The sequence below is a fragment of the Carassius auratus genome, chromosome 31, assembly GCF_003368295.1.
Source record: "Carassius auratus strain Wakin chromosome 31, ASM336829v1, whole genome shotgun sequence".
Taxonomy (NCBI): Eukaryota; Metazoa; Chordata; class Actinopteri; order Cypriniformes; family Cyprinidae; genus Carassius; species Carassius auratus.
The window spans coordinates 12,036,777-12,053,758 of record NC_039273.1 but is presented as its reverse complement, the minus strand read 5'-3'; the positions used below and the strand labels follow the sequence as shown (position 1 = coordinate 12,053,758).

The 16,982-nt window shown below is 37.3% G+C and overlaps 3 protein-coding genes across 15 annotated transcripts in view; 2 read left to right on the top strand and 1 right to left on the bottom strand.

Moving 5' to 3' along the window:
- The window catches only part of LOC113050554 (dedicator of cytokinesis protein 7-like), a 45,297-nt gene extending 42,636 nt beyond the window's left edge, over nt 1–2,661 (top strand). For 10 of the 11 annotated variants that reach the window (XM_026213613.1, XM_026213612.1, XM_026213611.1 and 7 more), the window contains 4 exons: nt 428–571; nt 923–1,029; nt 1,388–1,555; nt 2,208–2,661. In XM_026213613.1, coding sequence (XP_026069398.1) covers nt 428–571; nt 923–1,029; nt 1,388–1,555; nt 2,208–2,250 — 462 coding nt within the window. In that variant the 3' untranslated portion in view covers nt 2,251–2,661. Of the gene's footprint in view, nt 1–427; nt 572–922; nt 1,030–1,387; nt 1,556–2,056; nt 2,077–2,207 lie in introns of all 11 variants that reach the window. The other variant, XM_026213607.1, reaches the window with a different exon arrangement.
- Nucleotides 2,662–2,799: 138 nt separating this feature from the next.
- On the bottom strand, nt 2,800–9,274 carry LOC113050555 (ubiquitin carboxyl-terminal hydrolase 1-like). The gene is made up of 9 exons (XM_026213614.1): nt 9,119–9,274; nt 8,556–8,737; nt 8,331–8,457; nt 7,787–7,885; nt 6,446–6,612; nt 5,676–6,325; nt 4,849–5,013; nt 4,546–4,747; nt 2,800–4,321 (listed from the first exon to the last, which is right to left on the bottom strand). The coding sequence occupies exons 2-9, from the start codon at nt 8,723–8,725 to the stop codon at nt 3,574–3,576; spliced, it is 2,328 nt and encodes a 775-aa protein (XP_026069399.1). The 5' UTR covers nt 8,726–8,737; nt 9,119–9,274; the 3' UTR covers nt 2,800–3,573.
- A 2,387-nt stretch (nt 9,275–11,661) lies between these two features.
- LOC113050553 (KN motif and ankyrin repeat domain-containing protein 4-like) overlaps nt 11,662–16,982 on the top strand; it is a 46,531-nt gene continuing 41,210 nt past the window's right edge. Inside the window, exon 1 of one of the 3 annotated variants that reach the window (XM_026213599.1) lies at nt 11,662–11,974. In XM_026213599.1, the coding sequence (XP_026069384.1) occupies nt 11,778–11,974 (197 nt within the window). In that variant the 5' untranslated portion in view covers nt 11,662–11,777. Of the gene's footprint in view, nt 11,975–12,023; nt 12,546–16,982 lie in introns of those variants that run through there. The other 2 variants (XM_026213600.1, XM_026213601.1) reach the window with 2 other exon arrangements.

The window sequence follows — 16,982 nt, the reverse complement described above, 5'->3', positions numbered from 1 at the left end:
GAATCGTTTTAAACGGTTCATGTATCCAATACGCATTAATCCACAAATGACTTAAGCTGTTAACTTTTTTAATTGTGGCTGACACTCCCTCTGAGTTCAAACAAACCAATATCCTGGAGTAATGCATGCACTCAAACAGTACACTGACTGAACTGCTGTGAAGAGAGAACTGAAGATGAACACTGAACCGAGCCAGATAACGAATGAAAGATTGACTCGTTCTCGAGTACATATTTCTGTTTAGATTTATTTTTATTTCAATTTTAGTATTTCAGTTTGTAAAAAAGTATTAATTTCATTTATAAAAATCTATTATTTATAAATATTTCAGAAAATATTTATAATATAGTTTGACTTCAGCTTTATTTCAATTTTAATAAGACTGAATGCCACAGTGTTTTTGTAAGTTTTTGTATTTGTTTTTCAGATCATCTCCACTCCAATTGAAGTAGCCATTGAGGATATGCAGAAGAAGACACAGGAGCTGGCTTTTGCAACTCATCAGGACCCATCTGATGCCAAAATGTTACAGATGGTTCTGCAGGGGTCTGTTGGCACCACTGTTAACCAGGTGACTAGTTGAGCCTGTTCACTTAATAATACATATGATGTATCACTGTTTTTACCTCCTGGATTAATTTGAACATTTTAATGACACAGTAATGGTAGTTAACTTATTATCTGGAAATTCAACCCCCAGAATGTGCATTATATTTCATTGGCATGTAGTACTGCCCATTATTTGAATAATGTAGTTACTTAAATAATTAAAACACTCACACACATAATTTTTTAACCAGTTACTTGTCCATTTGTCCAACAGCCAAATATCAGTGCAAAATGCGTGATGGAAGAGTCAGTGGTGAAATGACTAAATAATTTGAATGATTCTAACCAATGTATGTGTTATACTTCTCTACAGGGCCCTCTCGAGGTGGCCCAGGTGTTTCTGTCTGAGATCCCAAGCGATCCTAAACTCTACAGGCACCATAATAAACTACGACTGTGCTTCAAAGACTTCACAAAGAGGTTTGATTCCAGATGCTCTCACACTATATTACCATTGACTCCAGTAGTCCAACTTCTAACCATCACATTAATCATAAAATATTACAGTATGTATCCAGGTCAACTATTCTCCCAAAAAGAATTGCTTTATTGCAGTCCATGTGAATGTTGCTGCTTTTGCACGGTTCTATGACAAGTGGTCATACAACCGTGCAAAAGCAGCAACATTGTTAAGTGTTAATAAAACAGTGGTCCGTAATACAATCAGAACTTGTAATTGCCTTCATGGAAAAATGCCACGTTACATTTCCAATAGGGTGAACTGATTTCCCTTCAGGAGGCCTGAATTTAACCCTGTAACCTTCAATAACCCCCCTAGATGTGAAGATGCCCTTCGCAAAAATAAGAGTCTGATTGGTCCAGACCAGAAGGAGTATCAGAGGGAACTGGAGAGGAACTACCACCGATTGAAAGAAGCTCTGCAGCCTCTCATTAACAGGAAGATCCCACAACTCTACAAACCTGTGTTACAGGTCAACTCACATAGGTCAGACAATTAAAATGATGTCAAAAGCTGTTAAGAATGTCCTATTATACCGATAAACTAGCTTATTTTGCAGGAACTTGGTTTACTCAACTAACGTTTGTATGAAGGAATAATGGTAGGAGCTGCCTCCTCAAATCTTAATATTTGAATCAATGGGCCATTAATATTTTAGTAATACATCATCAAATGGTTCACTGTAAAGCACACATTTGTTAAGAGTTTCTTTAATATTAAAGCAACACTGTCATCTAAGTTGCAATGCAAATATTGCAGAATGAATAGAAATTCCATCATTAAATCAAATTGAATTGAGGCCTTGTGAATTAAAACTATAAGTCAGGAAATGGGCCTTCATAGCTTGGTCTATTTTGTGAAATACATCAACGACAATGTTGGTTGCTCATATTGGATGACACTTGGATATACTTCTTCGTATTACATAATTTTCCAAAAATGTGTTTTAAATTTACTTATTTTATTTTTTTCCATTTTAACAAGCAGCAAAAGGACAACTTGAGAAGGTAGTCAAGTTGTTGGCGGGCATATTTATAAAAAAAATAAATAAATAAAAGTTGTTGACCATTTAAGTTTTGTTTCCTCAGGAATATATAATAATCCTTTTATAACATTTTTTTTTTTCTTTTTATTTCAGAGACTCTTTTAGCAGAATGAGCCTTCGCAAGCTAGACATGTGAAGACTGAAGAAATAAAAAGAACAAATGCAATTATTTATTTGTATATATCAAACCTCCTCACAAAATCAGTGTTTCTGCCATAGAAAAAAAAAAGTCAAGTGCTAAGACGTTTGGTACATCATTCCAATTTTGTATTAGTTAACGAAAAAGGCCTGTTACATGATCCTAAGTACTGATGATGAATTTAGCATACAATGTGTCAAACCTGTATTCAATTACTGTGTGCACTTTTTTTTATTTAAATTTATTATTATTTTTTACTTCATCCCAGTGCATTTTCAATATTTACGGTACAACTTAAAGAGTTTATTTAATCCTTACAGAAAATGCAAAAAAGGTGAACTTTTTTTTCAGCATTATGTACCTTTTGTTTACTTTAAATATTTTACTAAATAAATACTCTTAACCATTCCACTGTGTTGTTAAAGAAACTGCACCAAAATACTTTTTTCTATGTTGATGTTTTAATGTGGTAAGAATCTACATTACCGTGTAATAGAAACATATTTACATTTCCCCTGTCCCAAATATACAACAGAACGTAAGAGATTATTTTGAATTTACTTATTTATTGCTCATAGAGTTCACAATGTAATGGCAGGGCCTTCTCACAAGATGGGAAAGAAAAGCTTCTTAGACTGGACCGAGGTATGGCTGATAAAACTTTAATCTAGAAAAATAGGTCACTTTATCCCTGTGGTCATTAATAGGCAATTAATACACTTGTGAGGCCGACCAGCTTTCAAACTAAATTTGATTATCTGTGTGCAAATGATCTGCAGTGGGGGAACAGACCACATTGCCTGTGCCTTCTAGTATAAAAAATAAAATAAAAATTAAGAGGTCACTGTGAAATCTCTGGGTTTGTAAGCAATTAATAATACCTTCCAAAACAGGGACCTCAAAAATGTGAATTTATATTTGAGACAAAACCCAAACGATTTTTAAAATATATAGAAAATTTCAGTGCACAAGAAATCATCTTAGAGTTTCTATGGAATGCTTGAAAGTATAGGAAAACTGTAATATGCACTACAATAAGTGCCAAGTTGCATTTGCATAAGGGTCACTGAAAAGCAGATGACATGAACTCACTGAACACAAAGAGAAAGTAAAGTACTAAAAAAACAGTAATAGATTTAAAAAAAAAAAAATGTCATCGCCTTGAAAGATTCACATCGGCTTTTCACTGACTGACATTTGTTACACAAACACATCTCGACTTGCTTTTCCAGTTACCTGCAAATGTACTTTCATAGTCCATGTCTTACCAGTGAAAATTAGTAATTGAGTGGAGTGTCCATATCCAATCAGCTGTTTTTACTAAGAGATTCTCTTGTAGAAGAGCAGGTAGGGTGTAGATGTGGAGCACGTCTCAGGGGAACAGGCTCTGAGGAAGTCCTCTTCTTCAAAGAGTCTCACTTCAGAGTCATCAAACAGCATCCACTTTCCCTCAAAGTCCAAAAGGTTTCGCAGAGCGAGGTCAAAATTCACCTGGGTCCCATCGCCCATAGCTTCAACTTCCTCTTCCTCTTTCTTCACTGCGTTCTGAAGCAGAGAACCTGCCGCACGACTGGCTAAGCTGGAAGCCTTCTCAGGGTTGGTTTGACTGCTGTTGCTGAGCTCATAACTGGTGACGCTCCTCTGTCCTCCTAAAAGCCCAACACCCTCAGAGCACCTCTTGCTTCCTGATTTGCTGGACATGCTTGTTGCGCTCGCTCTAGCCACATTTCGCCCTCTGCCAGACAAGCTGAAAGAGACCTCACCGTCATCATACTCTGTTTGAGGTCCCTCTTCTTTCTTCGGTTTGATGTCTTCCTCTTGGTCTCGGTTTTGCTCTTCATCCTGAGACTGAAGCCTGAGAGTGGTACGATGGAGATCCATCATGCGGATGTAAGTGGTGTAGTGACCACTGCTGATGGTTACTCCGCTGTGCATGACCACGGCAAAGAGCTCATAGTGATGACTCTGGTCTGGAGAATCAGGCTGAGTGCACCACTCGTGCAGGGAAAGTTTGAGTGGGGTCTGCAGAGGAGTATTCACCTTGGAAAGGCCAGCATAAGGGTCCATCCTAAACAGTGAAGATGATTTTACCAACTTCTTAATGCACATTGTTAACTTTAAAAAGACTGAAAAATAATATTGTCTCAAGTTGCTATTTCAGATTTGTTTCTGTTTTATTTATATATATATATATGAGGGGTAGGGGGGGGGGGGGGCAATTTACTGTGTCCTACAGGGCTTCCATAGTTCCAAGATCGGAAAGAAGCATTAAAATCAGAAGAAGATACATACTCGGAGCCATTGGCAGCAAAGCATTTCAGGTGGATTGTGATGACTTCTGGTGTTTTGTCAAACAGAAGACTTCTCTCAGCTTCTGTGTAGTGATGACAGGTCTCACAGAAATATTTATCTTGACCCACAATCCGCTCCACAGACGCAAATTGGGATATGGCCCACTTTAGAGTTTTCAGCTCAGGCTTGGGATCTGGAGAAACTAAAAAAGGAGGATACAGTTCTAAAAGTATCTAACCAGCATCCTAAAGTGTTGACTGATAGACAAACACGGATGGATTCATACACTGTCAATGTACTCACTCTCAGAACTGGAGTCAGAGGAGCTGTTCTCGTCCTCTTGCACAGGTACACTGATGTCTTGAAAGTCCTCTCTCCGCTCTGTGAAACACTCACATTCCAGGCAGCGTGTCCGCAGCACCAGCTGACCCTGGAACATCCACTTCAGCACATCCAGGCCTGACTGCTCTAATTACACAACGTTGACAAATTCTTTAGTTATGGAAGTTATTGATCACAAATTGAGAGCCCCACACGTAACACATACATATTATATATACATACACATATACATACACACACACATATATATGTGGTCCCAAATTAAGAATTTGCTCCCTCGTTTTAGTAAATTGTGGCTACATTGTACTAATTTGTTCCATTGTTTTTAATTAAAACGAGAACAAATTAGTAGAGTGTGGCCGTGGGAACAAATTCTGTTTGTGGCCACGATTTAACTAAAACTAGGGGAGAAATCCTTCATTTTTAGACACAAAAAATATATTTTTGTCCACATCATGTCTGGGGCTCCATTCAAATTACAAAAAATAAATAACATTTTAAAAGCTAAATGTTTCATTGATGCTCATTGGTTCGTTGCAGTTAACTTTTGTAAAATCTCAGTTTACACCTTACCACCATATATTTACAATAATTTACAATCTCAGTTCCAAAATTATACATACGATCAATTTGTCCAGTTAATAGAACACATTATATTGCAAAATATAATATTTAAATGTTTATTGATTTGCTATCGTTTAATTTATAATATCTGCCAATACTTATTAAAAAAAAAAAAAAAAAGCAGCTAGGAATTGGTCCCAATTTTGATTGTGTAAGATATTTACCTTTATTCTTTTCCAGACTCTGTTTATCTTCTTGAGTCCTGCTCTCATTCTCAGAGGTATCCTTCTGCAGCTTCTCTTGGACACTACACTCCGATTTCTCCTTGGTCTCCCCTTTTCCTCCCACATGTGAAGTAATTCGTCCCATGCTGCGGAACTTCGAGAAGATGCTAGGCTGCTTCCCAGATGGCTTCAACCAGCCCAGCTTCCCTCTCCTTGTCCTCTTGCCCACCTCTTTTGGGGGACTGTCATTCTTCTCCTCCTCTGTGGTGCTCCCCCTGTCCTTCTCTTGCTCTTTTTCTTGCTCTTCTGTTCCATTTCTCTGGTCAGAACTCTCTGTGGTTATGTCACTGGAGGACTTTCGTTTTGAGCGGGTCATAGGCACGTTCTCTTCATTTTTCTTTAATTTGCTTTGAGATTTTGGCTTTTTCTTAGCATTGCCTGCTTCCGTGTCACTCTTTCTCTTTCCGCTCAACTGGCCATCAGAGCTCCCATCATCCTCATGGGTGGGATCCCCCATTCCATTGCTTATCGTGTTGTCTGTTTGCTCTTTTTTGATATTGTCACAGGCCTCCTGGATGTTAGCAAGGATGCACTGCAGCACCTCCTGTGCATCATGCTGCAAGTAACCCTCATACATTGGATTAAGCTGCCTGCAATGGAGAGATCATACAGATTTGTTTGGAAACTCACAAAACTCATGAAAAAAAATGCTTAAAAACTCCCTGAGAGGTTAAAATGTTCCTGAATGATGTTCTGGCCCACAGCATTACCTGAGTGTGTTAAGCAGCTTTCGAGGTGGTGTGGCAAGTTCTCCGTCACTGTATTTTTCCGGGTTAAGCAGGAAGCTGGATTGCAACTGTTCCACAGAAGAGATGAGGCTGTGGAAACTACCCAGCAGCTCCATGGGAACAGGTAGTGTGTTCTCACCAGTGTCCCCCTGATAACATAAAAACATGTAATCAATTATAATAAAGGAAAAAATATCTCACATAAAGGAGGGGACTTATATTTCCTATTTTTCATTTAAGAATTTTACTGCCTGTTATTACGATTTTTAACCCATATATATATATATATATATTAGGGGTGTAACGGTTCACAAAATTCACGGTTCGGTTCGATACGATACACTGATGTCACGGTTCGGTTCGGTTAGGTTCGATACGTTTTAGATACAGCAAAATGTAAAAACATCTCAACTTTTCAGAATGCCGCAAGCGCACCGCGGGTCATGTGACAAGAACCAACCAATCAGCTTCATCCTTTCCCGTAACAACGTTGAGAGCTCAGCCAAGATGAAGGATCAGCTGATCATAGTTGTATATGGATTGCAATTTTGAAATAAATTTAGTTGCAGAGCTACTGCAAGCGATTTTTAGAGCTGCAAATCCATTTATCCTTCGCTGAAATTTCCGCGTCTCATGGAGAGAGCACGTCATTGTTGCTTAGCAAAGACAGACGCCTCATGAGCGCTTCTGCCCGAGCGCTTTGGAAAGGAAACCACTCTCTTGCCATCACCATTATAGCTTAAAGGGAATCCAAAGTGCACCCAAACACCAGACCTGTTGGTTATTGGAGGATCTTCTCATTTCTAGTCTGTTAAACGCATTGGCTATTTTGCAACGAGCCTTCAGCACGTACTGAGTGAGCGAGCGCCTGCTGAGTAGCCTAACATAAACATATAAGATGGTGTTTTTTTCTTCTTCGGGAGTGTCAGGGGCGTTGCCTGTTACGTTGTTTGGGTTATTGGGCTACCTTGTTGAACGCATATCATTATATTTCTCTCTCTCTCTCTTTTTTTTTTTTTTTTTTTCAAATATAATTAAATACTCCAACGAACCGTTCGGTATACATAATGCGTACCGAACCGAAAGCGTCGTACCGAACGGTTCAATACGAATACGCGTATCGTTACACCCCTAATATATATATATATATATATATATATATATATATATATATATATATATATATATATATATATATATATATATATATATATCCTAAATATTTTACCTGAAGACAAAAGCTCAAATTAGTACTAATATATTTATTTACATACATAAGCAATGTTAAGGGTAAACACTTCTTAAAAGATTAAATTTACCAACCTCATTTTTGGCACCATCTTCTTGCTGTTTGTCTTTCAGCTTAGCCAACAGACACAACGATTTGATGGCCTCTTTAAAACCAGGACAGTAATATAAAACCTGCAAATGTAAGAAGGGTAAAACATTTAAACCTATTAAAAATTTAATCGGATCCAAACTACTGTAATGTTTTTTTTGTGTATGTACATACATATACATATATATTTATATGTGTGTGTATGTGCCGTTTGATTTCTAGTATTTTTATGGATTATAAATGAAAAAAAAAATACCCTCTATAAAATTCTTTATGTAAACAAAATTAAACTGAACAATTTTAACAGATTTATGTTCTGGATATGAATGTAAATGAGTGCATATTTAATCAGATATTGGACAATTTACATATTTGTACATAACATTTCAGAAAACCTGTAATGCTACATGATTCATTCATTATTATTTTATATATTGGTTAAAATTTTGCTCTATTCACTTGCGGTGTCCTGCCTTAAGAACAGTGTCAGTCATAAACAATACATGAACAGTAAGTTGAACAGTATACCTGAAGGATGCTGTTCAGATAGCAGGTGTTCCCCAAATTGTTAAGCCCAACGAAGGGTACCAGGCTTTCACACTTCTCACAAGTAAGAGGAGATGATGGGCAAGGCACTGGCACAACCTGGTCATGACTTATCGGGGACAAGTGAGAACAATTAGGGAAAAAAATAATAATATGGTGTTTTGAAATACAAGCTGTATTTGATAGCCCAACAACAACATTTCATACTTCGTAGTCTCTTCTGGTTCTGCGGTACTGGTGTCTTCTGCCGGGGCCTCTGAGAAGTCCAGGGCTCGTTTGGTGTCCTTCTTCTGGAAGAACCTCAGAGAGAGTTTGCTCTTCTTCACAGGACTGCCAACTGCAGCCACCACTCCACCTTCACTATGCAACACGGGCATTTTGACTATTCGCTATAGAAGATGAAAGAGAAACCAAAGCAAACGTCAGAAAACGAAACAAACTCAATAAAAACATTTACGATCAGCCACGTACCGCGTGAAAGCCTTGAGCTCAATTTGCCCTAGAAAGTAAAAGAAGCGTGTTCTGCTACGAATATGACTTTAACTACCAACCTTTTATGTATATGTATAATATCTTGAATACTCGCGTCATATGATCTCGAGACTCTTAGTTTATTTATTTTATTCATATGCATTAAGGCACATACATAGCAGCGTAGCTAATTGAGTAACGTTAGCCGCCCAGCCCACACAACACGCGCGTTTATTTCATCAAGAGTACTTTGGAGTCACGAAATAAATAAATAAAAAATCTACATTTAATGGTCTTACCTGACAAGTCTTATTATGCACGCGTTACATTTTCGAAAAATACAATCCCAAGTACGCAGTTTCGGTTTAAATACACACAAACTTGACAACCGCGCCTGCTGTAGAACTTGGCGCTTTTTCCGCGACTGAGATTCCTCCGCTACTGCCTGAACAAAAGGACGTGGTAGAATAAACTGTGTGAAATTAAAGAATGATCAGTGCCATGAACTGTTTGATTAAATACGTATTTTTTAGTTTAATAAAATATTGTTTTTTCAAAACTATGAATAAAAATCAATTTATTAATGTTGGCATAATTTTGGACAACTACGCCCTCTGATATACGTGCAAACTGCCATTTTAAAACGATCTGAGATCAGTAAAGTGTGGGCTTGTAAACTCCTTGCGGTTTGGGTTTGTGAATAGAACGCTGAATCTGGATCAGCGTAAAATAAGGAGCTTCACAGGAAACAGTCTTGTTTGGACAACGGATCTTGTGGAAGCGTAGATGGTCATTTTCTTATAAATAAATAGATTATTTTGTTAAAATATTTTAAAGTGCAAATATATATATATATATAATATATATTTTAATTCATCCGAAGTATACATGTCTTTAAAATTGTCTCAAAGTATTGATTAAATGACGCAGACCGAGAACGAGATATATGTTTATTTTATGTTGTTTAGGACCACTGATCTATAATAGAGAAATCATATAGGCTAGATATAAGGCTGCACTGTTATTAGTGATGACAAATGTAAAAACTTGCATGCCAGAAACTACAACATAATTCGTAGCTAAAACATAAAAAATAAACACAATAATAATAATAAACATTGAATTCCCGTTTTCTTTTTTCCCCTCTAAAATAATATCAAAATAAAAATATGAAAATAGTTTCATAGAGTTGTATTTATTTATAATTAAATGTGCAAGAAGTATTTCTCATAGTTCACCAGCAGATGGACATCATGAACAGTGTATGGGTGGTCCACATCTAGTCCTGCTCCTGGATTGCCGGTGTCCTGCAGGGTTCAGTTCCAAAGACACTTAGACACACCTATTCCAGCTAATCAAGGTCTAGGCATGCTAGAAACCTCCAGGCAGGTGTACTGAGGCAAGTTGGAGCTAAACTCTGCAGGACACTGGCCCTCCAGGACCAAGTTTGAACACCTCTGATCTATAAGTACTTTATTTATTTTAAAGTACAAATGAGTGCATATTTAATCAGATATTGGACAATTTACATATTTGTACATAACATTTCAGAAACCCTGTAATGCTAAATAACTTATTCATTCATTATGATTTTATATATTGGTTAAAATTTCGCCCTATTCACTTGCGGTGTCCTGCCTTAAGAACAGTGTCATAAACAATACATGAACAGTAAGTTGAACAGTATACCTGAAGGATGCTGTTCAGATAGCCCCTATCCTGCAGGGTTCTCATATTCTCATATTCGAAATAGGCCTTGTTCTATTTTTTCCCCACTCAATTTTCCCCCCAATATTGAGATTGTATTTTAAAATGTGTATGAATTAAAATCGAAAGTGTAACAAATTAATAATTGAGGTTAATGTAAGAGGTCATACTACTGTATGCATAACAATGATGAAAGAAAATCGTGTGTATAGATCTCTATGGAGTGAAGCAGATTACACAACTGGACACAGCTGTCATTGCAGTGGAATCTCATTTGTCCTGCTCATGCACATATTGTACCGAGGCATCTAATCTACAGATGTGCTTGCAAGTCAGATCAAATCAGCATCTGCTGATCATTTGGATCTACTTACTTAGAACATTATTTCTTTGTGAGTGTGTGTTTGTGTGTTTGAATGCACCTTTATGTATAAGAGACTCAGGGTAGTTGTCAAAAAGGTTATACATCAGTAACCACAGTAGAATGCATTCATTTTTTTTACAATATTCGGGTGGCCAAAAACAATGGCTTGGCTTTTTTGTCTTATTTTTTTTTTCATTGTATTTGCATTTAAATTTACAGACAGAAACTACAAGAATATATATACATTAATTTCGTGCATATGTATTATGCATTAATAAAATATAATAAATATTCACTGGATTGTGACAATCCTGGTCTCCCAGGATTATAAACCAACTATAAACCAAACATAAACTATTGTATAACTGTGTACTTGTATCTGTGAATGTAGAGGAAATCCACCTCTTTTCACCCCCCTACAGTGTTAACCGTGAATCCATGCAGTCTCTGTCGGAGGAAAATCAGCCATGGGAAGGATCTTTTAAATCTGGAAATGCTGAGAAATAGACCAGCGAGTTCAAAGAATGAGAGGCATGTCCTGCACTCTTTTCAGCTCCAACTGAGCTGAGCTGTGTTCTGTTTTTTAAATCACTTTACCACTCCAAGCCTGTGTCAGTGACACGCGATACACTCCAGGCTCACACACAGAGGATGTCAGCACTTGAGGCAGAGCTCAAGTAGAATACATATAGGCAAAGTGCTTAAACACCAGTTTAATCTTTTATCAGCCAGCTGTTCTACTTTAATCCTCAAGCATTTGAATGTGATGGAGAAGCTAGATGGGGGGTGTTGGCTGCTGCTGTGTGTTTTTGTGTCTGACCCTCTGACTGCCATTGGATGAGCTCTGCGGTAGGGGGTGTGTTCAGACTCACAGTATAGCGCTTGTTATGAGAGCCTTCTGCCGTCCCCTTCCACAAACCTCAGTAACAACCATATCCCAGCCTCCGAGGCTGAGTGTGTGTGTGTATGTGTGTGTTTTTAGGGGAGTGAGGAGTGCCTCCGTTGCAGCTGGTTGCGGCTTCCTTACTGTGCTGGATTTCCTTGAAGGTCTGCCTCACCTCTGCAGTGCCCCCCAGAGACTGAGGTAAGTGATGTGAGGTGATACATTCCATGTCTGTCAGCTCCATTATTCAACTTTTCTCTTGTTTACCTTTGGAAAATGCAGCACACTTTTATATATCCCACCCAACATCCCTTAAAACCACCCTTTTCATTTCTTGTAGCGCATTTGAGGCAGTTCTATTATGTGCTGTTCTTCTAGTAATAATACAATATTATAAGATTGGACTACATCTTTGATTGCAGACCTTGGTTGTTTTTATAGTAATCTTGCCACCTTGACAGCATTTCTGGCCATCATAGACACCTAAATGCTGTCTAGGCGGGCAGCCCATGTCTCGTAGCACAAATCATCTCATCTCGCGCTTGGCTGTGCAGTTTCAGTTTACCTCCCTGCTGGGTTGTCGTAATGTCGAGCAGCGTGTCAATCTGGCAGAGAGCCTCGAGAAGGGAGCGATGCGTTTACCCGTGCCGTAGTGCAGCACTGCGCTCGTGACGCTGGGCTGCTAGAGCTTGCGCGTCCGCAGTGCTGCTCAGTAGCTCAGGCTCGGCTGTTTCGCGATGCTGTCTGGCTCATTTGCAGCGACCCAGAAACGGTGAGCTCAGCTGGTCGAGATCTCTTCGATATTCCAGCTGCCATGTAGAAAGGCTCCTCTTTATTTCGCATGCAGCGCGCTTTCCTGCTTGTTTCAGGCGCAACAGAATCAGATGCTACGGTCACTGTGCATGTATTTATACTTAACACATTTAGGTTGATTAATTAAGCAATGCATTTTCTAAACTGTAGCTAAATTGACTGTAGCAACACGAATTGCTTACTGTCAATCAGTTTCTACAAAAACAAATTGGATATGCTTTGGAGAGTCCAAATATTATTCACCTGTAAGTTAAACCTGACAAAAAAAGAAGAAGAAGAAAAAATATATCATTATAGACGGTCAGTTCCTTCAGTGTGGAGATTATTGAGCATAGATGGGGGAGGGGTGTCATATTCCCTTAATTAAGGCATGTACCCCACAAAACAAAAAGGAAATAACTCTCTCTTAAAGGGGTCCTATTACGTTTTTTTCTTTCTTTTTTTTTTTACTTTTTCAAATTTAGTTAGTCTGTAATGTTGTTGGTTGAGCATAAAACAGATCTGCAAGTTACAAAAAAGCCCACTTCAAAATGAGATATTTTATTAAACAGAAATCACTTTTTAAAGGGGTCTACAATGGTGTTTCATGTATTCAGAGTTGTTCACAATGTTAAAGAGGTGGATTCTAATGCTAACTGTGGCCAAAGTTGAAAAATAATAATAATAATTTGGACTAATGACAGAGAATTTCTGTGCTGAAAATCTTACTTCTGGGTTGGTACAAGTTTTTTTTTTTTTTTTTCATGGATCTAATGACGTAGACCATGGTTGAACTCCTTATATGAGCATTTCTCATAAAAGCGTGCCTGCGCAAATGTTTACCAGAGTAGAGCAAGACCGTCGGCAGCGCTGCAGGGTTTGTTCGAGAATGTCTCCAAATAAGTGTGTTTTTGGATGTGAGGGAAAGTTTACAGTGTTTTACTTTAAAAACTACAATGAACGACTACAACGCATCTTTTCCGAGATTTGTGATATCACAAATATTAACGAATGGGATGACACCTGGTTGAGCAGCAATAGAGAAGGCAATGAGTGTTATCACTATGTCGGAGAAGCACTAGATTTCCCAAGGCAGATGAACTTAGAGTGGTTACAATCATCCAGATTTAAATCGCGCTCAAATTTATTTGACTTTTATTTACTTTTTTTAATTTATTTATTGAATATTTACACTGAAGCTCGCAGTTGGCTATGGTAAAGGGCATGACATTTCCCGACCAGGCGTCAAGTGCTGCCAATCACAGCACATTTCATATTTCAGAAGGCAGGCCTTCATTTGATACAGGAACTATTTGAGACGTTCATGCCAGACAGGGGTTAGAGGGGTTGTGATAATGTAAAATATATGTAAAATAGTGTTTTTCAAACAACCTATGAGAGCCTGTTCTAGTACACAATTTGCCTTTTATCATATGTGTGGATACCTTACTGGATACCTTAAGGCCTACCCTTTTACTTTCCATAATTTGATATATCATAGTTTTTTTCATAATAACAAATAAATGGGTATAAATTAATTATTGCCATATGGCAACTCCGTACCATAGAGGGTTAAATGGATTTATTTGTGTAAACCAGGGGTCACCAAACTCAGTCCTGACTCCTGGAGGGCCATTGTCCTTCAGAGTTTAGCTCCAACCCTAATCAAACACACCGTTTGTTTTGTTGTTGTTGTTTTTTTACTGTGATTTAGGAGAATTCTTAGTGGTAAGATAAAAGGTTTTGTGAATACGAGCCCTGAACCAGCTAATGTTGGAGCTAAACTCTGAAGGACACCGGCAAGGTGCTATTTTGTTGACCCCTTTTTTTTAAACCCTAAAATGCCATGTTTTGGGGAATTTAACCAAAAAGCAAACAGAATTATTTTTTTTTTTTTCAAATAAACCATGTAATTTTTTGACAAATTAGAATATGTAATATAGCTACTGCAATGGAGAAATACTACACAGAACAAATTGTTAGTTGAGCTATTTGTGTAATTACTTGTATGCTTGCAGTTTATGCTTGCAGTGTTTTTTTTATATTCATACAATAACATTAAATAAACATATTTATATAAATATTATAATACATATCATTCTAAAAGAAATTAATTCAATTGAACAAATAATATAAAAAAATAAATAAAATAAAATTACGAACAAGTAAATGCAAAAATAAAAGCAACATATTTATTCATGTCTAGAAACTTAACAAATATGTTTTCAATATTATTGGGATCCATAAAATTTAAAATAAATTCTATTAGCATTTCAACAGAGGAGGTAAACTAGGCTACTAGTAAACTAATGATATAAAACTATATTACCAGTGCACCAGAGTTGTGCACATGTACATGTGCACCTACAAATGAATTGTTCTAGGCATTTATTTATCATTCAAACTAATGGAAACTGATATATCTTATTTAACAGATATATCCAAATGTGACTTGGTGTGCTTCTGAAAAATATCCTAGGTCAATTTGCATCACATTTTGTTATAGTTTGAGATTGCATTCAGAAGATATAGGTCAATTCATGAAAAATGAGCAACACCAGGCATTTGGTTCACTAATAATTTTACAATGATTTGACAAATCCAAATTCTTTTGACAAGTATTTCTTATCACTAGCTGCTGTCTGCATAATCTGGTTAAGATCAGACCAAGAAAAAATTCAAAAATGGGTGTGAAAACTTTAAAAGTTATGATCCAAAATGCAAATTGCCTTATTATAGCACTACCTAGAGATGGACGATGCGTGTCTGAGTAGCAGTTGATGACTGAGATCATCCTGCCAAGTTTGGGGTCCCAGTCTTTAGGTCCCAGTCATTCAGGTGAATCATTAAAAAAGCAAACATTTTCTTTATTAGTCATTGTTTATTAGTTTATTATAGATTTGCAGATCACAAGTATATCAAAACATGTGTTGTAATCTGTGAATAATTTATTTAGCTAACTGCGCAGCCTAATGTGTGTTGTGCAATACTGGTGGTCTCCACCAAGGGCATGCTGCCTTTACAAAATTGCCTTTACATTCTCATAGTTGACCTGACCTAAAAATTCCTCTAAAAATGGTGAAATTATCAACCCCCTTGCAAGTCTTTGTATAACTGGCCCACTGCCTTTTCACATGTAATGTCTCCCTGAGAGCCTACAGGCTGTTTGATATTCTCAGGAATGCAGAGGTACATTAAACATGTGACCTAAGGGCCACCCAGGAGTGTGCAAGTTTACCATCACTATGGGGTTTGCAGAAATATCAAGCCTTTCTATGTGATTTTGCTGGTCCTGTGTTGTTTCAGGTCAAATCCTTTAAAAATTTTTTTTTTTTTTAGTTTTTTATCCATAACAGCTGGCCAGAAGCCATGACATCATTTATTGTGATGTAGGCCAATGTATTTGTTGCTTTAAGTTATACATTTGTATATTATTTATATATTATATATGTTGATTTATGTGTTCATTTATTTATTTGATTATTCCCATCTGTGGACCTTTAAAGTAGCATCTAACCGAGGAGACATTTACTAGAGAGATAAATGGTCATGTTTTTGCTCTTGTGATCAGTAATGTGGGCTTTTTTGCACCATTGACTGTAATTCCATGATCTGGTAGAGCTCTGAAACAGGCCCTTCGTGGAAACAGTCTCTAGAAAGACATATTGAGGTACTGTGGATCCACCAGATAGTCTCTTGACTATTGCTGTTACACTAAAATGGTTGTATTGTATGTTTCTTAGTTTCTTGGATGTCTGAAGTGGTGGGCATGAGAGAGCTTGTTGTGGTGGTTATGGAATTTGGCATAGTGAGGTCTCTTGGGGGTTCACATTTGAGGTTCTGTGGGGGCGATTCCTTGTCCATTGTTTTCTGCTGAAGGACATTTCTCACAGAACGGAGATGGAAACAATGGCTGATAACATTTGCAGCCTGCGCCTGCCCTTTAGATGTATTCCTCAAATGTGGAAAAAAAGAACTGCTCAAAGGAAAGTCATCTGACAAGCAAATTGTGGTTGTATATTGGCTTTTCCACGGATCTCTTGTTTTCATAAATTGATACTTAGATTTGTATCAGAATAACAAAAGTTGACCGGATTTTGAATGCTATTGTGTTTTCATGTGAGGAAATCCCTGAGGGTCCAATGGATGTGACCACGTAGATGTAGCAACAGTTTATCTTGGCCACAAGACTTTGTCTTTTCTCTGATATAAAATAACATTTTGGGTTCCTCAAAGAAATTTCCATGAATGTTATAGGTTCTTTATGGAACCAGAAGCCAATAAAGAACCATTATTTTTAAGAGTGTACAATAAGTGAACGATGACCATAACTGTCAAGCAAGATTTTCAGAGAATGATGATTTATTCACACTTCATATGACTTTTGAGGTCTTGAAATGTAATGCATGAGTTTTAC

Coding starts and splice junctions, on each gene's coding strand:
- LOC113050555 (XM_026213614.1), bottom strand. CDS start 8,725: ATGCCCGTGTTGCATAGTGAAGGTGGAGTGGTGGCTGCAGTTGGCAGT. Junction 8,458..8,555: donor GAACCAGAAGAGACTACGAA/GTATGAAATGTT, acceptor GTCCCCGATAAG/TCATGACCAGGTTGTGCCAG. Junction 4,748..4,848: donor CTCTGACTCCAGTTCTGAGA/GTGAGTACATTG, acceptor CTCCTTTTTTAG/TTTCTCCAGATCCCAAGCCT.